Source organism: Larus michahellis, chromosome 1 (assembly GCF_964199755.1).
Source record: "Larus michahellis chromosome 1, bLarMic1.1, whole genome shotgun sequence".
NCBI classification, from domain to species: domain Eukaryota; kingdom Metazoa; phylum Chordata; class Aves; order Charadriiformes; family Laridae; genus Larus; species Larus michahellis.
In genome coordinates this window covers 30,461,020-30,484,817 of record NC_133896.1, presented here as the reverse complement: position 1 = coordinate 30,484,817, position 23,798 = coordinate 30,461,020, and the positions used below count along the sequence as shown (strand labels likewise).

The 23,798-nt window shown below is 35.7% G+C and overlaps 1 protein-coding gene across 5 annotated transcripts in view; it reads right to left on the bottom strand.

Annotated features, from left to right (window-relative positions):
• The window catches only part of IMMP2L (inner mitochondrial membrane peptidase subunit 2), a 471,260-nt gene that overhangs the window by 376,719 nt on the left and 70,743 nt on the right, over nucleotides 1-23,798 (bottom strand). For 2 of the 5 annotated variants that reach the window (XM_074607858.1, XM_074607770.1), the window contains exons 4-5: nucleotides 19,510-19,620; nucleotides 12,747-14,181 (exon numbers count right to left, since the gene is read on the bottom strand). The exons of the other annotated variants lie outside the window; for them this stretch is intronic. In XM_074607858.1, coding sequence (XP_074463959.1) covers nucleotides 19,521-19,620 — 100 coding nt within the window. In that variant the 3' untranslated portion in view covers nucleotides 12,747-14,181; nucleotides 19,510-19,520. Of the gene's footprint in view, nucleotides 1-12,746; nucleotides 14,182-19,509; nucleotides 19,621-23,798 lie in introns of those variants that run through there. 5 annotated transcript variants of the gene reach the window in all.

Below are 23,798 nucleotides of genomic sequence, written 5' to 3'. Positions count from 1 at the left end.
TACACTGAAAACCATAAAGTGTCTTTAGATTTGGGAAACCTCTGACTCTTCATTTCCAAAGCCAAGAAACTGCAGCCATTGCCAAGACATGAGGATCAGAGTTGTATTACCACACACTGTGCTGAAGAGGATGCAGCAGTATTTAAGAGACGTATTTTACCTGCCGCAGGACAGGTCTGAGGACCTGCAAAGCACAAGGCTGGGCGCAGGCTGAGCTACAAAACCAGAACAGGAATTGATTACCATGAAATCAAGGAGCTCAGAAAAATGTGGAAAAAAGCCATCTCATTGTTTCATTCTATCCATGCAGAAAGAAAAAGAAATCTAACTTAGAAATGCTTTCTTATCTAAAATTTCTCTAATTTACATCTTAACGCACATGTGGCACGGAAACGAGATTTTGTTTAGCTTGGAAATTGATTAAAATTTGCTACCCTAAGAAGTGTAGGCAATTACAGCTAGTGAAAGATGCAACAATCAGCTAACAATGTTCCCACTCGAATATGTACAGGTTGTCACTGTAAACAACAACATGAAGCTGAGACCGTGCCTTCTGGGCAGCCAGGAATGGGTAATGCCTGTAAACAACTAGACAGATAGGAGCTGAAGGAGGCAGTAGATACTTTTTGTTTCCAAAACACAACCTGATGCATTGCGTTTAACAACTTTGTTAAAGCACTCTGATTTGTATCAGTATTACAGTGTTATTAAATAGTCACACTGAAGTTTCTCTAATGTACTCCCTTGCCTAAAAACCTTCATATAGCTTTCCATTTATTTTTATTTCAACCTAGACATGAAAATTATCCAATATTTCTTTTTTGAAGTTCTAAAGTCAAAGTCAATAATAAAATATAGCACAGAATAATGCAGATGATATGTAGTAAAAAGAAATGAGAAATTAAGTCTTCGGAGATTCCACGGAGAGTTTACTGCCAGAATCAAAGAAAAAAAATAAACCTAAGCATGATATTCTGTACACAAATATAGAGATAGAGACATCATAGCTTCTTCCTTGAAAGCCTCGATGCTAAACACCTTCTCACTAACCCCACTTGCCCTGTCAACAGTAGACATTTTATGAAATGTTTCTCCCACAAAGGCTCACAACTTTACCTGAGCAGGACATTTCTTTTCTAGGACCCAGGATTACGTGTATTAAATAGTCATGTATATGCTAATATTTCCATTAAGGAAAGAAATAAATATTGATTTCAAAGTTATCTGATATTTATGTACCATTTAAATTAACAGCATGTATTGGTTTTTTTAACCCATTAGAAGTTTTTGAAATTTGCTAGAGACCTTGCATGTGACTTTACCCATCACTAAGCTAGTGCAGTGCTACAGCTTCCAAAAACAAGATTTCCTCCACTTAGTGTGAGTGGTTCCACGCTGCCACTCGATCAGGGCGGAAGCTAAGACAACTAATATAAGAAAAGTCGTTTGGCAAGAGACCTGAGTTCTGGAGGAGGTGACTACAGCTTCTGAAGGGAAGCAGCTTGCTAGCACAACCTGCCACAGCGTGTTCTTTGCCTCATTTGCAGGACCCATTAAAACAAAACAAAACAAAACACGGCAAACAGACAAAAACCAAAACAAAGCACAAACCCAACAACCAAAAAAAAAAGGAAACATTCAATATCAAAGCAGCGACTATGGTATAGAATGAAAACATATGAAATCCAATAAAAATTGTATTCACGTCTGTGTAACCTAAAATAGGTACATCTTGTACACACAGAAATGTGTGTTTCACATTAGTGTCCAACTCCACAAAGCTAGCTTTACTTCTATTTATTGGTATTGTCATAATATAAAAAATAAATACCATTTGTTAGGAAAGCAGCCGTTACACAAAATTAACAGACATATTCTGCTTCAGGGCATGAATACAAGAAAATTGTCAGACATTAATAATGTAGACAGAGCATTTTCCTGGGAAAATGAGGATCCAATGGAACAACAGATAAATCATACCCAACCGCTCACTGTTTGTTGTTTCACAATCTGTTGTATTTTATAGAATATGACTAGTACAAGTCTGTTACAGCCATAAAAAAACATTAGTGGAAATTAATATGTAAATTACTGTAGTGCTTGTGTGGGATGCCATTTCATTAATTTGAATTCACTGACATGACTGTGTAATCTAAATTTATGAGTTTTTCAACTGCTTCTCCATGGAGAATTCTGCATTTATTGAATTTTGCTTTAGAAGTATTTTATGCATTAAATAATATTTGCATGGCAGTAATGTACATGAATGGCTTGGAATTTAATATATATATATTAAAAATATATATATATATATACCAGGTATTTAGCCTGTGAGAAAACATATAACCGGAAATGCAAAAAATGCATGTAGATATTTCCTTTTAAAACATTTTTAGACATCAATGAAAACAAATTATTGTAACATGGAACACAAGCATTTTTTGAAGTTCTCAGGAAAGTAAATATTGCTCATAATGACTTTGTTGAAACAAAAATCTTCCTTTTGTTAATATAAGGGGTTTATGACTCATAGAATATCTTGTGTCACCCATCAGAGTTTAAGAAGAAAAAAGCACAGCCCAAAAAGAACCTAACTATCAACAAGAAGCTTTATCAATACATAGGGCAGCTTGAAGGTTAAAGCTTCAATATCAAGTTTTGGGAAAAGCCATCAAGAAAAGAAATGATAAAGTACTTTATCATTCAACACTTCTCTTTAACAAACATCAGGACACAAAGATGGTAAATGTTTTGCATAATCTTGGCTTTAATATCCTCTAGTTTCCTAGATGTAAAAAGAGGTACACAAATAACACACTATTGAAATGTTTGTGAGGTAAATACTCCAAATACAATGTTTGCTTTCTGAAGAAAACACAGCAAAAGCTAAAGAAAAGAAATAAAATTTACTAAAAATACAACAAAACATTTACTCAATTATGAGGATCTAATTTCAGAACTATGAAAATTTCAGGGTTAAAAAATATTTCTATGATCAAGAAGTTTTCTTTGTACTTGCTGACAGCACTCTAAAGTGTTCTTTTCCCACTGTGATTCTAAAAGTTTTGACATTACCTATTTGTTGGTAGGACACACGACTGGGTTAATTATCTGGCAAATATGCAATTCTGTTAAGCAACAGGATTGTTTCATTACCACGTCTCATCAAATTGTTTATCTAGGAGTGTCTATGGTGCGGTTTTACCCCTAGACATTTCTGGCTTTTTCACATTGAGACTTGTATGCATAAACAAAATGGGGTTTTTATGTATCATCTAGCCTCTGACTGTAGAAACTCACTTTGGAACAGGGCTTTCAGGGGGTGAGGAAAGGGAGGATTTGATATCAGATTTGTTTAACCATGACACAATGACGAATACACACCCAGCCAGCAGCGAATGTTTCGCACTTGTCAAATCCTCCTGTCAGCATCCCCTACAGCCCTGCTGACTACCAGGAACACCTGTCTGCTCCAAGGTCACTCCGATTCAATGTCACCTTGCAGTGAAAACGTTCAGACACAATTAGGATTTCAGTATCATTTTGCAGGGAAATCTGATATTTCTGTCATTTTACTTATAATTGATTACTAGGTAATTACACTTTGTGAATTAATATGATCTTATAAATCAGAACCTTGAATTAGTTTGTCTGGATGGCAAAGAAAAATGCACAGACGTGACACAAAGAAGCATGTGCAGACACAAATGTCTGATAGATGCAATGGCTACAGTTCATTTCTTTATATCAATTACATTTTCATACGTTTCGTTCCACTGATTTCCTATTAAAGGAATCTTTTTTCTTTTTTTTCAAATTGAGGTAGAGATACTTTTTATAGTTAAAACATCATCTGTTTTTTGCATCCTAAAACATTTCCATCTACTTGCTATTTAGGAAGGTACCTATTTCATGGTAAATACTGAAGAGTCTTTAAAAAAATGCTATATTTCCTAATACTGAATACACATATAAATTAAACAACCATTACATGTCCACAAATCTGCATTCAGGTGTAAATTATAAGAGCAGGTAAGAACTACAACAGGAGTCTCTGTTTTGTTTTGATTTGACTTTGGCATTAAAATGAGTGCAATACATAACTTCGTTCTGTTCCCCTGAGTATCCTCCGGTTGTTCTGAGACTGAAAACTTCTCTTCGTGTCTGTAACTATCATTTTCTATCCTAAGTCTTGCAAAACATAGCAAGCAATTGTCAGGAGACATACATTTCTGAGCAGCACTCAACCTATTTACTAGCCACCTCTTCCTACACTCCAGTCTTCCGAGAAACATTTCCTTCCTGTTATCTCATGTTAAACCGTTCTTTCCTCCTATCCACAAATGGAATAACAGATTTCATAGATCAGAAAAGCAAAGGGGAATGATTCAAGTCTTCAGAGGAATATCGATGCCACTGCTGTCTATCACAGAAAACTCCATTTGTCACTGCAGAAATCAGTGCAGAAGTTTTAAATACCCACGCGTCATGGATCTTGTAAAACTATCTTCTCTGAATTTTTGTAAGCATTGCCTTGTTCTGCATATGCAAAGACAAGAATTTTTCTACTGAAAAATGACAAGGCTTTCTACTGGAAAAGAAATAAATGCATGCATCCTAGTCTCAATCGAAACACAGCTAAAAAGATACCTCAAACGTAAAAATCTGCTAAACCTTCCCCATGCATTGTCCGGACTTCTGACTGTTTTCATAGCATCGGCTAGCAGGTCATTGGCTCCAGGCTGTTTAACTACTGATAGTCAATACCAAACAGAGTTATTAAAAGTGCAGATATTGAAAGTCATTACAGAGGACCAATGATGATGGGTACTGCCTGCTGTGACTCTAAGATGCTTTCCAGACAGACCTCTGTAAAGTGGCATCTGAAGTCTTGCTGCCATGGCTGACTGTCTTAGGTCTCCAGCACTGACCAAACAGGGTTACCTAGGTACAGGCTCCACAGAGTGGAGTTATTTCAATAAAAAGTGATCAAGTAGAGGGACGTTTAATGTCAGCTCTTTCTCAACTACCCTTATAGTCCTCATTTTGCAGTCACCACCCAATTTAGCTCTTGGCAATCTGTATATACTTTTCATTTAAAGTATCATAGCTTGTTAAAGTTTCCACTATAATCGTCTGAAATGTACTCAAAAGTTATTCTTGTTCCCAGAAAGTAAAGGCATGAGGAAAGGAAATATTTTGCCCACGACTCTCAGTTTCTTTCCCTCTCAGTTGGAACCTTATGTTGTGAAGAGCTGAATGGCTAATCTTTCAGATACACAAGTCTGCCTTCATATCTGATCCCTCTCTTCCTAAGCTTGTCTTTTGTCTGCTGATTTAAGAACCACAGCCAAGGACTTTATAGATTTTCTTCAGAGGGAGAAAAGTTGTAGTGATGACTGGTTTTGCTCGTGACTTCATCACTTGTTCTTCTGCTGAAGTCAACAGAAATTTGTGATATTATAATTATAAACTGCAGCAACAACCGATTGACTCCACGTCTACCAGGTCTTAACAGAAACTTTCCATCCTGCTTCACACTACTGACAATGACATCAAATCCCACCCTTACCAGCTCCTAGAAAAACTGTACAGTCTGTGCTGTCACTCACAGACCCATCATATTTAAAGACCACACAGAAGGAAATCTTACCACATTTGTATTACATGCAAGAGAATCAGCAGAATTCGCAGAATCATCAAGCCTCCAACTGCTCAACAGTTTAGTTTTCTGGGAAACACAACAGACTTCTTACACACACACACAAAAACAAATAAAACCAACACCATCTTGGCTAATCCCACAACAGAAAATCATGGTTTATCTTCAGTAAGAACAAGGCCAATACCCAGATTTCCTGCCTAAACATAAATTGATTCCATTCTCACCCACAACTTCTTCACCTGCCAATACTGACTGATCCACAGCATGCCAAGTTACAAACAAGACACTAAATGTAGCACCATTCTATTATTTACACAAAAGACACAGATAACATTGTTATCTTCTGGGGTCCCTCAAATTTCAATGAGAAGATTCAATAACCCCTACTTCTCCATCAAACTGAATCTCAAATACACCTACAGCAGTATCAATTTATTAGCCACTGTACTGAACATAAAAAAGAAAACCTGCAAGTTACTATAAATAAAAGACATGCAAACTATCATATCCGTCATTATAAAACCAGGTGGTTCTTGAAACACCCCAAGAAAGCTATAAAATACAATAAGCCCTCAGACACTACTAACATTCACTGTATCGTACTCTCACAATGCCCAGCTCAGCAATCTCAGACCCTTAACTAGATAAACACACCACTCTAGTGAAATCCTTCAAATCTTTCACTGAGTCTTCTAAACCTCTCAGTTCTGACTCAGGGAGACTCAGAAAACCCAGATGATTCTGAGAGCTAAAACATAAACTCCAAAGCATGCTAAAAAACACAGCAGAGAACATCAGGATTCTGATGCTTTATAATTCTCCCTCATCCCTAACACAATGCTTTGGATTCATCTCTGTGTCTCTGCCTGAAAGGACTTAATGACTCTATTGTCTCTTCTCTGGATAATATCCTTTCTCCTTTCTCTTTCCTCCCCCCCTGCTACCCACTATTTTTTCTTGCAGATGATGCAGATCAGTAAACAGGCTGAACTTGTAACAACTTACAGTTGCACTTCAAGACCTCTCCTGCTATTTCAGACTTAAAGAGGCTCACGGGCTCAAAAGAAGGTCTATTTTCCAGTTACTGCAATTAGTCTAGAGCATTACCACCTCCTTACAAAACCTGTAAAGCTTTTATTCTTAGAAAATCATATGAGTGCATTAAAGTATTTGTTGTTAGCATAAAGACTTTTAAGTGCTAATGTCTAGGGGAGATAAATAAAACAAAACCATGTAGGGCTTCAAGAAGCCTGATTACAATGTTCTTTTGTCTACCACAGAAAAACTATTTCTACACTGCACATAAAATTCAGATAATTATCTAGTAGTTTGATTTAAGGAAGAGCATACAGGCTTCTTACCGCAGTAACAAGAGCAATTACTTTTGTGGTAAGTTAAATATTAGATTTGGAATGTTTTCAAACTAAGCATAATAATGTTTTAGCAGCAGTTTACACTATAAAAAATTCAAGCAGTGTCCTTTTATGCATCTGCAAATTTAATTTTTAACGTGCTAAAACTACAGGTACCGCAGTATAGAAGTGAGGTTAACCAGCATTTAACAGGTACAGTAAGTATACTAAGAGTTATATTACCATCCCTGCAATTATTAGGTATAATTTACATTTGCATGTAGATACACGGTACAGAGGTATAAAAGCAATCTATATATTGATTCAGTTAGAGGCAGAACTGCTTTTTTCAAATGTGTTCTGTTACTGGTTTCTATACGTGCTTTCATTAAGTCAAAGATACTGCAAGTATGGTAATAAACTATTGAGATTAGCTTGTTTTGCATAAGACTATCACATTGTATTTATTTAATTATGCAAGCAGTGTTTCTTATACTTTAATAATTTTCATTTGATTGTTTACAAGGACAGAACCAATTAAAAAACAAGCTTACTAACCTGTCTGGTTTTCACGTAAGAGATCTCAACCACATGAGAAATTCCAGAGTATATAGGCAATACTAGTTGAGTTGAACACTACCATGAGACATCTGACTTACACACCCACCACATCCTTTGAAATACTGCTTTTTTCTCTCCAAAATAAACCAAGCAACATTAACTCAGTCACATGACAACTCTGTCTGTAAGAAGTGTTTGTGTGCTACACGCAAAGTGCAGCACTACGAAGTCCTACAAAGATTCCATTTAAACATACAAAACCTACACAAAGTTTAAAAAAAATGTAGATTTATCCATATAATACTAAAAATAAAAATTATTTAAAGTGGAAAAATTAAGAGATCTTCTGATATTAGACTACCTCCTCAGATAAACTGTTTATTGCTTAATCTGTTACTAGTCAGTACCATCTCCTCATTTTACTTTCCATGTTTTGGACATAACAATTATCTTCAGGGTGATGTTTGGCATATTGTTCAGAACCTTAATCTTGGAGAGCTATAGCAAATTAAAGTTTGAAGGACAGCAATCAGATTGATTTTTATGCTTATCAGATTTAAAAACAAAAAAATCCTGAAGTTACTGTTTTCAAAGTCCTTGTTATGCCTTCCAGAATTCTTCACAGGCCATTAAGTCCACAATGTGGATTATTGCCTTTGGGTATTAAAACCAAACTATTCAAAATGCTATTTTATTTACCAAGGTAGAACACGCACTAATTTTCTTCAATGAAGATTTCACAAGATTTTGGTATGCCATTTTAATATTTCTTAAGTAGCTAGATTATCCTGATAAACCTAACAGCCCAGAGACAGCCACCACACTCCAGTACTTCAATAATAATCCATGAAATGAAACATACTGATTCAATGGAATACAACTCATTATGGTCTGTTAAATTCAACAAGGGGAAAATCCACACGCACAGAGAAATATAGTATGAATTCCCTAAAAAGAAAGATAATGTTGATGCACAGATTTTCAAAGGAAAGGTACAAAGAGATTATCTAAATGAGGTTTTTCAAAGCAAAAGTAAACACATCCATTTGTTGGAGGGGAGAGGGTTGAAATGGTTTTGTACAACTTTGGAAAATCTAATTGTTCTCACGCATGCTTACGTTCTGCTCAATCTCACAGTGTATTCTGCCCAAAACAGAAGCCCATCTGGCAGATGAGCTGGCCAGTCTCAAACGTTATGAACCATGTAACTGCAAATATCTTACACACCTGTATCAAAGTGGCCATGGTTGGTAACTCGTCTTACAAGTTATTAGACCACAACTTATCTTATTCTCAGAAAATTAAAGGCGTTTCATTAAAACAATTTAGTATATGGATTTTTTGTGAGCAAGACAAGCTTTGGGTTGTTTGGGTTTACTATTATAAATTTACAGAACAGATGCAAGGTAATTGCTAATGACAATATCTGGATAAAGACAGGACCTAAGCACATCAAAGTTGCCACAGCAGAAGTGTATATTATAAATTGTAGCTTCTGGAATCATCACATCATCCTATAGTGCAACAGAGACTCACAGCTGCGAAGGGCAGTTAAGGCTCTATCATTCTCCAACAATTCCCTACGTGCTCTCTTCAAATTACACACGCTGTCTACCCAGCATCATCCCTCACACAGCCTTCGCACAGCCCTCTGTAAATAAGTGGAAGCTGCTTTGCATACGTCAAAACAGTTTCTTGGCCAAGATTACAATACCAGGATCTATCCAAGTCTGTGGCAACAAGGAACCTGAAATTCCAAATGATTTCACAGAACATAAAAGTGTTTATCTGAAATTCAGCTTTTAACCAGTAGATGTATGCTGAACATTTAAATCCAGCAACATTTAGTTCATAGTCACAATGTATTTACCGAATTAAAAATCCAATTTTCTCTTCCAAGAAAAATATTCTTCCAGCAGCATTATTTTAAGATTGCCCGGAAAAAAGCTGATTTCTCTGAGAATTTCTACCCATGTTTTATACATTACTCAGGACTATTTAACCTCATGTGACCATACGCGTTTCAATTAGATCACAGATTTAAAACACCTTCTATTAGGGAAGATGTAATTCTAATGTGGTTTTCTTAAGGTGGTCTACAAATAAAAGAACAATTTCAATGAATTTTATTAATTATGTATGGCAATACTATATTACAAGATATTATGCATTTTCAAACAAAGGTCTGCAATGCTTTTCTAAGTATGTGGATTAAAAACCCTTTTTTTTAGTAAACAGAATACTTAAATACAAAACTTAGTTTCCAAACGGAGTAAAAGTAAGACAATATACCATTCTTAAATGTATTTCCTCCATTATCTGAAAATACATGAAGTGAACTGAGTAAACATTTTTCAAGTACTGATCAATACCCCGAAGACAAAAACTGTTGTGAGTTCTCATTTGTCAGTCATTTCCTTTAGCTACTTCAACAAAAATGTATCTAAAACAAGCTATACCTAAAATAAAACCCCTTATGTTATTTGAAAATATTATAAAATACTTCTAAACTTCTTTTTTTTTCCCCCAATGTGTTACATTCATTATTAAAAGATTCTTATTTCTAATAGAGGAAGATAAAGTAAAAAAAAAATATCAGAGTAAACTAAAAGACAACTTCTTTAATGATTAGGAACATTCTGATATTTTTTTTGCATTATATTTAATATGATCAGCTCGTTCAGGTAATTCCTGGCTAAAGCAAGGGAAAGAAAATGAAGAAACTATTATTTGAATGACTTTTCAGACAGAACTTAGTTTTCTTGAATAGAGAGGACAAAAGGATCTCTTTTCCTCTAATCAGAGAGAGCACTAACTCTTTCTAGCTAGCGGGGATCTCAACAGCGTGTATAACATGATATTGTACTTGTGACTTTCTGACTCTGAATGTTATAAAAAGAGAATATTCAGCAAATTTAAAAGGACATTCATATTCAGGAATATAGTTCAAAGAGCACTACCTACTGTATCAGCAATTTGGACAAGAGAAAGTGAGCATTTTTGGATGGAGTTAACATCATCGTCAATATACCTGGAAGCAATAAACCAAATCTACAGCTTGTATTACTCAGTACAGCTCCATTAATTTCAGTGGTAACAGGCCAAAATTTGCATGACCTGAGAATCTGGCACAAATCTGTTAAGAATTTTTCAAGCTTTAGTTTTTGATATATAACCAGCTCTCAGAAGAGATGACATGTCAGTTGACTCAAACATAGCATTTGTAATGGTAGACGTCCATTAAAAGTATATAGATTTAAAAAATTAGTTTGAGTGTTAGGGGTCTTAAAGCTACAGCTTAAACATAATACACACTAACTACTTATAAAATATAAAAACACCAAAATGGAACAGTGTAAAAAAAAAGAAGTGCATTTTTTTAAACTAACAGCAATTTGTACATATATAACATTGTATTTCCTTGTGTACTCACAGGGAGAAAAATGTAAAGTCCATGGGAGACAAGGCACCTCATTGATTTTAAGTCCGACATTTAAACATTTCTGATGTTCACAAAGCCCTGCAGGCACCTCAGTTCACTCAGTGCCCACGTTGCTAAAGCTTGCAGAACGAAGAAACCTTTATCCCAGAATACCCTATGGCACCATAGTCATGGAATACTCCCGGGTGTCAAATCTCCTCTGGCAGAGAAGGCGTCAGCTGCAGCCCCTCACAAGGCCGAGGGCCCTTAGTGCAAGAGGAAAGCGGTACTACTTCACTCCCTCTTTACCCATCCTTCTTCCATTTTTGAAAGGTGGACTTTTCTTTTAAAAAATGAAGAGTGTAAGGCCAAATTTTAGGATCTTGAGAAGACACAGATGCTAACCTTGCTGCTTAGACTAGATGCCCAAATTCCCAGGAGACAAAGGCTTATGCCATTACTGACCAATTTCAATCCTTGTCTGCCTATTGAGCTGGAATTTTGTGTCTCAATCCTGGACCTTCTTCACATACACTGTGTATAAAAATTGGATATTTCATTTCACTTGGCAAAGGGTATCTAAAGATTGCAATTTAAATGCACATTATAATGCTTCAATCATTGTCTGAATCTAAGTTAAGTCTTGCAAAGATCTGAATATAGACTTGAACATTCTGGAATATATTCTTTTTCTTCATTGACATGCTCCCCTGGCCTTTTTAAAAAACTGTATCTGAAATTTTCTATTGAAATGGAATTTAATCACAATGCACATTTATATGCCTTACACTGCTGACCAGATTATTAACCTGAAATATTAATCAGAAAGCAATACCTCATAGTTCTTCTGACATTTCAGAATCCCAGATCGAGCCTCCTATCTCAAGCAGGAACTGGAAAATTGCCAAAGCATTTACATGTCTCAAAAATAATTCAAAACTCAAGGACAAGGCAAAGCCTTCCCAACATCCCAGCCCATCCCAAGCAAAAAAACCATCGAACTACAAGCAGTATTGCATGTATCGATGACCTGTGCCTCGAATCAATACAGATAAATTAGAAGTATATCGCTTCTTGGATTAGATAACATTTGGATTTTGGACAGAATTAATGTGTGTGTCTGGGTGGGTTCTATATAATATTGAAAGGTCAGAACACAATGTATAGCAAGGGGAATGATGTGCATACCTGTTTATCATTAAACAATGGAGAAATCACTGCAGCAAATTCCCATGTAACTGTTTCATATGGAACTTTAACATGCCCTTCAACCTGCTTATATACTTATATATTTATTCAAGATTAACTCTCCATACCAAAAAAATCAGTGCACAAAATCACAACCACTGATTCTGCCCGACAGATTCAGAGGTGTCCCAAGTGGTAGTGTATGCTATACCTCAATGAGAGGGCAAGATGAAGTTTAGAAAATACACAGATTTATATATTTTACAAACAGATAGAAATCAGAGATCATTATCAAAGGGAGCCAGCAGTTACAAATTTCCTTGATTTCCTGTGGCAATAAGGCATATTACATTTTTATTGCCTGTTTTAATCAGCAGAAACTTTTATTTTTTCTAATAATTTGATGTGCATAATTTGTTTTATGTCCTGCTTCTGAGGCAGCACAAATCCAGTCAAAACTGTAACGCAGGTGCCACTTTAAATAGAATCACAGGAAAGATTTGGTGTGTTGGTCAGAAATAGAACTCCAAAACATACAGATTCACATCCAGCCTCTAGTAAACATTGAGCTATGACTTAGTTTATTTTCTGTGATTTCCATTTCATTATACACATAAGATAATGACAACAGTGCATTTATAATAGGACTAATGTACTGGTTCTATCCGAAATCTTTCATCCTCACATCTTTCAGGGTATGCAGTAAATCCTTTAAAAAATAAAAAATAAGCCTTCGTTATCACTCCTTACTGGAAAGCAAAGCAGTAGCAGAAGATAAAAGATACGATCACGCCAGCAGCAATAGTAAACAAGTATCACCTCCTCAGAATTTCTCTTGAGTCCAGGTTCCTATTTCTTTCCTTCTTCATCATGTGTAAGAAGTTCTCAGTAATGAGCAAGCCCTGGCTGCAAAATCAGCCTGACTGAATATCTGAAATTTTCTTTTAGTTTTAATTGTTAGAAGCATAGTTGAATAACTGTTTATTTAGAATCCATCATCGTTTCTTGCTCACCACAATGAATTTCTGAAAAACAGTACCAGCTAAAGTGAATTTAAAACTGGAGATAATAATATTCTTTAATTGTGTGAACTTTCTGAACAAATACTCAAAACTCTCATGATCAGAATATTACACAAATATATAGAGAAGATACTGAAAATGTCCTTAAACTGTCACACACAACACGGCATATTCTTTAGAAGTCTACATTTTAATGTTATCAATAAACAAAAATATTTTGAGAATCTGTTTGCATGTGACATTACTATATACATGTAAATCCATAATCCCTCTTTAAAAATATAAATTAATACAAACTTCATAGGTAGAGATGTTTATACTATAGCCACTCTGGCTTCATAGATGTTTGCAAACAACAATTTCTAAACCACACAGGGATTTACCTCGACTGACCTTAAGCATCTGAAGTTGACACATGGTTTATGCTAGAGATCTAAATCCTCTCTTCAGTCAGTGAAGAAAAAGAGAAATATCTTTGAAATGATTCATGCAGCTTTACTTAGCAATCTTACAGGGTGATGAATTAGCCACTGAAGGTGGTATTTCCTTTCTGTTGAGTATTACAGGAGCCTAGATGACTGCTTCTAGATGTCTAGAGCTACTTAAGATGGATCCCATCGTTAATGATCTGAATGTCGTTGCCTCTAATACATCAGCTAAGAAAAACTTCTAATTATTTGAATAGTGATTGCCACCGGCAAAACTTGCTCTGAAAAGGCTCAGCAAATAAGATAACATAGAATGATTTATCTTGAGCTCCAATAATGCCTGGAAACACACAATTAATATTGTAAGAAATATGTTTATGTCTTTTGTTTCTTTCAGACCATACTTTCAAGATCTTTGATATCCACAGTCTCTTGTTCGGGATGGTATTGCGCAAAGTATAAATTCTCTTTTACAGAAGAGTGGGTGCCTACCATCAGAGATGAGAACTGCTGCCTTCCATTTGAGTAGAGATACTATTCCTCTCTGCAATAGGAAAAATAAAGTATTAGGGGCAAAGAATTTTACAAACTGAACATGAGTCAGCACTGTAATGCTGTTTTAAAAAAGAAATATGGTTGATCCTTTAACAGGGATAATTTGGGACACACTGGGGAAAAACAAGAGCCTGGGATCTAATTACTCACAGAGTTGACAGCCATCATAAATAAAAGGGTAAACTATGTGAAATGTCAAGGAAGACCGTGACAATGAAAGAAAGGAGTGAAGAACACTCTCCAGAATGTACATTATAAAATACTCATTAGACATCATGTCATGCTTGTTAGAATGAAAGTGCCATCCTTTTCTAAACTCAGGGAAGTAGTGTATTACTAGCTAAAATAATTCCTATCAATAGTAAGCCTGGGTATGACCATCAATTATTTGTTTTACCAATAGCAATGGACAATCTCTTTTTAGATGACATATAATCTGTTCAAGGCCATGTTTAAGCAACCTGATCTGGTGGAAGGTGTCCTGGCCTATGGCAGTGGGGTTGGAACCAGATGATCTTTAAGGTCCCTTCCAACCCAAACCATCCTATGATTCTATAATGCATGGAGCAATTTTTCCACTGTATTCAGTACTATTAAGTTCTTGGGTGAAATACTGAGTCCTATTTTGGGTAGTACAATTCCAGAAAAATTTGGACAAACCGCAAAGAATCCAAAAGTCCAGAGAAGAGCAGTAAGAACAATTAAAAGACTACAAATATGACATACAAGAAAAATATAGAATTAGTTGACTTTGTTTAATATAACAAGATGATTGAAGCAAAGACTTAAAATCTTGAATTCTTCAAATAAACACAAAGGTACTGTAAAGAGGAGGGTAATAAGGAGTTCTTCATTTCCATTGCACATGAGCTAAAAAGCAACGGCCTGAAATGGCACCAGTAGACATTAAGACAAGAAACTGAGAAAAAAAAATTATATTTCTAATGATAAGTAAGGTTTGAAACAGCGTGCCTAGGAAGGTAAGGGATCATCAAAACAGCATGTTTTTCTAAGTAATTTAAAACAGTAGTTTACAAACCAGCATAAGCACTGGCCAGGTCAGATCATCTTATATCACCCCATCATCTCACAACATCACCTTATAGCACTTGCTGCTTCCTCCACCAACTAGTGAGAAATTTCCGCTTCTATTTCACCAATTTCATTCCAGATCCTTTCTCTGGACACTGTGTCAGGCACCATAGCTTCCAGAGCCCCCTCTGTCCCTAGTTTCTTGACTTTTTTCTTCTCCCATCTCTCATACAAAAAGTATTAGTGTCCCTTCTGCCTCAGAAGTGTACACAGCTCAATATATAAAGAATCCTTTGGACTTGGTGAGGCACACCTCACAGCTTCAGTAACCCTTAATTATACATTCTCTGACATATTTTGTTACAAATCTATGAATGCAATTCCATCGACAGGGTGACCCTTCTTTTCTTGTGGCTGGAAGTTGAAAGAAACAGATTTTCCTCAAACTTGCATCAATATATTTGATTGATAGCAGCCGATCTACTGAATTTTATATCCAAACCTTCTGTACAAAATCTGAAAGCATCTGTAACATGTAATACAAAATTGCAGGCCTCTTCAGGCCACCAGTATACAAAAGTCTGTTTAGATTTCCAAGCCTTTTAATAACTGCCAGAGCTTCCTATATTTGAGTTAATTAAATTAATTCTTTCATATTAAGATCAGGAAGCCTTCGCAGCCATTCTTTATCTTCATTATGCGCCTGTCTTCACTGATGCATATCCTTAATTGTGAACCAACTGATTATATGAAGCAAATGCCTAACTCCAAAAACATCTAGGTAGCCATATTTATAGTTTTCTTTATCTTGAGACTGTTTATTTGGGGAACTTGATCCCTCAACCACCTGCAGATACAATTAATTCCAAATAACACACAGTGTTAGTAACAGTTGTTCAGATAAGAATCTTACTTGGAGTTTTAGTAAGACATTATTCTAGGTATTACAAGAAACACATAAAATCCTTCTTAGGAGAATATAGACCCAGGGAAGTGACAAAATGATTAGAACTAAGCTTCTCCGTTTTCCAGCAGGGTGTGGAAGCTCTACCCACGAAATAAATCAGAGTCAGAAGTATCCTCCTGTTCTTGGCTATGGCCTCAAATAAAGGCACATGGATAATTTCTGAAGGAAATACTAGGATGTTGCCTCAAACACCTTCAAGCTGAGGTGTGCACATGACCCCCAAACTGAGCAGATATCAACTTCTGAGCTGCTATACAAAAGATCATCTCTGCTTATGTTTTGGATGCAACAACTTTTCACTGAACTTCAGAACAAAGATGTATACTTTCTGAATCCTAAATACCATCAGAAGGAAGACAAGCACACTGCAAATTAAGAATTATGGCATTACTAGACATGTCTGATATTATATATTATGTGTAAAGCCCTGTTTGTTAAATATGTTTTGCCCTTAACTTCTTAAGTGCCTAAGATCATTGCACATGATTTCCTGAATTTAGTGCTTAATCCTGCTTCATGATTTTTGGCCACCAAACCCTTTTTTGAATTTGGCTCTTGTCTCTTAGCCCCAGTAGAACACCAGTGCAAAGGCCATGTATTGTACTTTATTTTTTAATAGAATGAAGGTATCAAGAAACCACATATTATTAAAACCTCAAATAATAACTCTCTTTCATGTCTTTTTTTATTATTCACATATGGAAGCATAAATTTAAATTCCATGAAATTCCAAAACTTAATTGGATTCAATCTGAATGGGCATATTGATAATTTATGCAAAAATATATTATAGAAATGCTGCTATTTTCCCAAACCCAAGGGAGAATGTTTCAATTAGACAAATAATTCCATTCATTTTACAATGCATCAATAACATTCGTTATTATTCTGAAGTAATTTCCAAAGTTATTTAGCATTATTTTTATGGATAATTTCAATTACAAGAAATATATACAACCACTGCACATTAATCAATTCAACATTTGTTGAAATCTAACAGTGCATTTTTGAGTTGGATTAGCACTAAAATATAAAAACACTACAGTATAAATTTGTGAAATTAATATAAGGTATCATATAGTTTCCAAGCTGAAGAATATCTTGTGGGATTGGTCAAGTAAAAACTCACCAGATAGACAGCTAGGAAGATTTGCCATCCTTATCCATTCTTAGTAGGCGATGATGATGACAACAAAAAAAGATAATCTGACTAATCTTTCATAAATATAGAGATGCTTCTTTCATGAAAACATGAAAACTGAATTACTGTGTGCTATATATTCACAACATTGCCTACTTATTGCAGACTGAGCTTCACACAATGCTACTCATATGCTATACGTGGCTCAAATCTAAAAGAAAATAAGAGTCCTGCTTCAAAGAACTGATACAGAGGTTCTATCACTGCATCTCATTTATGTAGTGTACTGGGATGATGTTGAGTAACTAATTCATTTTTTTGGAGATTCTCTGAAGTCAAGAAGTGGTTAACAGTTCATGCAGTAATCAGTCCTCAAATTCAAAATCACAAATTCAAGAGTTTCCCGAATCTTCAAGCTGTCTTATTTTGCTCCAGTTCAATAATGATAAAAATTGGTTATATTCCCTGCACCTGTGCAACTGTCTTCAAAGCAATCAGTTTACAGTGTCCTAAGAGCTTACAGGTCGTTTAACAAACGGAATCCAAGACCTGATGACGGGCAACCACAGATTACCAGCTAAACTACAAACTGAGATTTAGAACACAAACAGAAAAGTTGCTCTTTGCGGACACAATTCAACTAGTAGATTGGAAAGGGAGGGAAAATGTCATCCCCTTACTGAAGTCAAGTCACAGAAACCTGCACTTTTTCATACAGACATTTCATCAGGCAGTGTGTTCAATCTAGTTGAAAACAGAAATTAATTTTTTTCAACTTCTTGTCTCTAAAATTAAGAAACACAAAGAGACATACGTGATACAGTTAATATTGAAAAAGATACACTAAAGCACAGAAGTTTCTATACTTCTTTCTATAATTAATAGTTTATGGTATCTTTTATAAAAGAAAATAGAGAGACTCTGATTCACTTATTAAAAAAAATAGCAGCAATTGCTGTTCAAACTTTAAACTACTTCAGGTTTGTCTAAAAGATGAAAATGTGACTGAAAAGGCATTCTCCTGCCTTTCACATCCATACCATCTGTCAGGCTGGAAAAGTTCTGCACGGATTAAGCATATGCCTGCATTAGCACACTCAGATAGAAAAAGTGGGGACCGTACCTTCAGGTACAGAACTGCTGCCTTGCCTTCATCCCTAGCCTGTTGTTTCTGTGTACAGGCAACACAGCCAGCTGCATAAGATTACCAAGAAACAATGTTTCACAGCATAACTATTCCTTCCAGGTCCCATTCAATGCCCACCAAGAGAGAGGGAGATGGTTTTGAGATGCTTCAGGAATCCCTGGATGTGTCTGCCGCCTCCTGGGGCCATTAACAACCAAACTAATTTTGTCTTTCCAACAGTCTTACTGATCCTGGAGGACTAGTTCCATACATTGCCAGAAGCAGGAAACAAAAAAAAAAAAAAAAAGGAAAACAATATTCAGAGATTCAGTATATCTTTTCATCCCAATGGAGACCCAAAGTCTCATAATGGATTAAAAGTTCATTACAGTTAAAAAATGGGACTGTTTTAGTAATATTCTTAAATTGATGTGCTGTTATATTACACACCTTTGTTTGGGGATGGGAAAATATTTTTCTGTTATCTTTTGTTCCTCATCATTCTATTGATTTTAAAGGTACAACTGATCCAAAATATTGGCCTTGGATAAAATATCACACTGATTGACCCAGTATGGCAACTTTTCACTTATATTAACAGCGAAAACATTTACCACTAGCTGCAATGGCATTCTCTAAGTTTTAGTATCCTGGCTGTTTTCTAGTACAGAGGTATAAAAAAAGTTAAAGTAAGCACATGCTACGAGAAACATACAGCCATAGAGATTTGTATTAGAAATGGTAATACCGGTATGAATGGAGAATTAATGGGAATGCAGCGGAGTAGAAGGAAATAATAAAAAGGAATGACAAAAGAAGGTCTATATGAATGCATGTATTGGTGAAAATGACATTAATAGGCCTTAAAGACCCTCTACACACAACTTCACAGCACACACTAATTAGAAAAACAAAGAACAGGCTAAAACGAGTGACAGTCCACTGTGAATTAAACAAAAGATCTGCAGATTCAAACCATTAAAAGATGATGATGGAAGGTAAAGAACGGGGTTGGAGTCACTCAGGTGAAGAAACAAGAGAGAGTGAGCACCTCCTAAAGGCTCAGAGAAGCAGGATAGGATGGAACAACAAACGATCACAATCACCGTCAGCTCCTAAAGGGTACAAAAGGCAAATCCCAAACCAGTACATGGTCACCAACCTAAGAAGAAGAAGCAGGCATGATGAGAACTCGGTAGTTACAGTCAGTGTCAGTATAAATACGACTACAGTATAGGTGTACCAAAACTAAATTGAAAAGCACTAAAGAAAAATCAAAGAATATTTATAGTTTTATTTTTTCACTTCCTCTATCAGTCAGAATGACTGATGGGTCATCAATCCACATTCATGATATTAATCTTTATTTTCTTCCTGTCTCTTTATATCTGACCTTTTAAACCAGCATGTAGCGTATACTCCTTTCCAAGAGGTATATAGATATTGTATGCTGCTGTACAGACTGCATATAAATCATTTAACTTGAAACAAAGCCTTCTGGTTGAATTTCAAAGTCCTGAACTCCTTCTATGCTACTGCATTGTAGTAATAAAAACTACTTTTTAAATACCTATTAGCATATATATGAGCAACTCTCATTAATTTTTAAACCTATATATAATGTTAAGGTATGCTTACAGCAAGAGGTACCAGGTTTTATAATGTAATTCATTTAAAATTGGAATCTGAAACTTGGCAGATGGGTGGGTAGAAGAAGACAAAGAAACATAGTGCCCAGTCAGTCCTAGGATTTGCTTCCAAGCTGGCAGTTGTTGCAGTGCCAAAGCAGCCCAAACCCCCAATCCTCCATTCAGTCTTTCCGTGGGAATCATTTTTGCTCCATCCTTACTTGAAGAAAGTCTGAATTCCCAGGTGGTAACACCCCTGTTCACTAAATGAATGCTTAGTAGATCCAACTGCATTCCACATCCTGCTAGAGGTTTCCATTCCAGGGCACATGGCTATGACAGAGAACGGGCTGAGGATTAAAAAAAACCCACTTCTGTATTTTCTAACATAGCAAAGAGAAAAAGGATTAAGATACCAGATGACGTTTAACTTTTGCACTTCTTTACATGTTTTATAGATCACACTTCTCCTGGCTTACCATGCCGTACAGTTCTAGAGAAGACGGACTGCACTTTGCCTGTCACTCTCAAACAGCATTTCCAGTTTATGAATCAGTCTCTCAAAAGATACTTTGTGCTGTTACGCCCGCACTGCAGAAAGCTGTTTGATTCCTATCTCCGGGAATGCCAGTGGTAGACTTTCAGCAGTACATTTACATTTCAAATCAGGAAGTGAACACAAGCCATTTTATGACCCTTTTCATTTGCATTTCCTCTGACGGGAACTACCCCACCAGAACAAGGGCACCCCATTGAACCAGTTGTCTTGCCATGCTCCAATGAACGATGAGAGAGAAACAAAATACCAAATAGCAACAGCAGATTTTTTTTTTCAATACCTGATTAGAAGTAGAAACTCCGTTCCACAGACAAGTTATGAAAGGATACATTACCTAAACACAAAATCAGACAAGACATTTTCATATCTAAAACATAACTGTTTCAGTGCATCAGTTGTCCAGCATGTTTAAAAGACACAAAAGGAAAAGAAAACCTTTTTTGCAACTAAGCAAAATGAGGAAGGTATGACTCTTCAAACAACCATTTTATACCATTTTTATCTTAAATATTTCAAAATATAAGAACAGCCATACTGGACCTGATCAAAGATCTCATCTAGCTTGGCATCGCAGTATTTAAGACAAGGAAAGCCTGTATCATGTTTCCCTCCTGCTTGACTCCATATTCTCCCAGCCTCCAACTATTTTTATCTCAATGAATTTCAGAGCCAGGTGTTGTTTTCCTAAAACTCCGTTCAATCTGTGAAACGTAGACCAAGTGTGGTGTTTCATCACACTGATGTCTTGTCATTCTGATTTCATCCCTGACCTCAGAAGATGGAATACTTTTACTGTCTTAAGCCAAACAACCATCCAAAGGAAAAGAAAAACCATTTACTTGTGGGTTTTTTTGTATATTCACAACATGTAATGAGAAAGGATTTCAGTTGTCAGAACTAACAGCTTTATTTAGCATTCACTTGACAGAAAATTAGCAGTTCCCATCTGAGAATAAAACCTGAAGCAGTTGTATTTTTCAACAGGTGATCAAAATAAATACAAAAATTAAGGATCACTCAGGATCTAATCATCTCCTTTGCACAGCTGACAGGAATCATAACCATAACATAAATAATTTGTGTATACAGGCATATAAAGGAAGCACTGATGAGGTCCGCTATTAGAGTAAAGTATTTTGGTTGCACTTCATTTAAAGTCTAGGCTGAAGCACGTTTCAGCCTATAGAGGATCATTTTATACCTGGACATCTGAAGCATATTCTGTGGTCCATTGCTCTGCAATGAACAGATGTTTGAATACACCCTGTGCTACAGATAACATTAAATTTTCCTCCTGGGCTTTACAGGATATTGGTTCCTAATGAGCAAATTTAATACTATCGCAAAATATAGAATGTGTGAGATAACACACATAGAAAATAATGCAAAAGACTATGATTTTCTGTGCATCTTTAACTATGCTTAACATTTATTATGGACTAAAACTATACCAAGAAGTATTACACAGTAAGTTGTCTTGCTATTATGCATTGTAGAGCACTAGTTATGTATAAAGGAAAAAATAAAATACGTTGGCTACTCTAAAATTGTTACTTTCTTCAGATAAAAAAACATTTTAAAATATACATGAAATTCACTTTATGGTCATAAAGTTAAAATTCAATATAGGTAAGAGAATCAGGAATAAGAAAATTACGCTTTTCAGCAGGAAGAGGTGAGAACAGAGTCCTGTTAGACTGTGCATTGTAAGAAAATAAGTGAAACACTGAGCTTGGAGTAATGTTCACAGCCCACCTGAGCCGCTGGCAAGACACAGCAGAGTTTAATCTGGCCTTCCTCGACATCCTGCTCAAACAGTCCCTCAGCCTTTGTCCAGCATGCAAAATCAGGGACATAACCAGAAGCAATTTTTTGTGGTTTTTTTGCATGCGTCTTAAAACAGTATTTGGAGAGTTTTATGGGTTTTCCACAATAGTGTGAATACCAGTTTTAGTATCTAAAGTAGAATTAGCACGGGTATTTAATGTCATTGCTTAAGATTTATACACAATTTGTTTCAAAGCCACACCACTAAATACATGGCTTAAGAACTGTTTCATATTATTCTATAGTGCAACCACCAGGTAAGTATGACTAAGAATAATATACATACACAGACTGCACCACAGATACAGAAAACATACCTAGCATCCAATATCATAAAAATAACACTTTTCAACTTTGGGCTTCCAGATAAAAATTTCATTTACAGAACCTATATATTCTTATTTGCTAAACGGGTTTATGAAATTCAAATATTAAAGCAAGTGATTTCTATAAATATAGAATGAAAACATATCAAAGTCTAATATATAGTTATGTCAACAATATTTTAGCTACCTTTGATGCTTACAATATTTTATTACATTTTTGGCTATATAGTATAAGCAAGTGAAGAATGACAACTCTACCTCATATTTGTCAGAATTGTATCATACATCCATTATACACCATTTCGTACTTTGCAGGTTTATGTCTTTTGAGAAAGCTGTTACACAGCTCCTCAGTATATCCCATTTGATTTATTAACATAAAGTAGAATGTGATTAGACTACCACATCTCAGTGAAATAATGTTCAGCTACATTAGCACTAGTTTCATTTCAATAAAGTGAAAGTTGACATGACAGCTTTCCTTCCGCCATGTCAAAAAATGTCTTTCATATCTGCACATATTACTGTTTTATGCTCTCGCCTACTACATCTGTAAAGCACTCTTTGTGTCACTTTTCTGCATGGATCCAAGCCTTTGCAAGTGTGATTAATGTGAACGCAGCATGCAAGGCTGACTACAGTCATTTGTGTGCCAGTATCATTGCTGGTATATTGCTCTGTATTCTAGATCTCCAAGGACGCTGTGATTAGACTTGAGTTCAGAAAATCTGTTGTTAAAATCTGAGCTTATTTAGCATTGCTTCACCTAGATAATACTCAGGAACTTCACAATGTCCTAAACAATGAGGACTACTGTAACATAAATATCTTCCAATGGGAGTTTAGGCAACAACATCATTGCATTGATATAATTAAGTTGTAAACTAGAGTGCAGGATTTCAGCAGGAAACTAAAACTGAAAATGAGGACAGCTCTCAACTTATTTCTACTTAACTACAATTCAAAATTCACATCGAGGCCTCCCTGATGGGCAAGAATA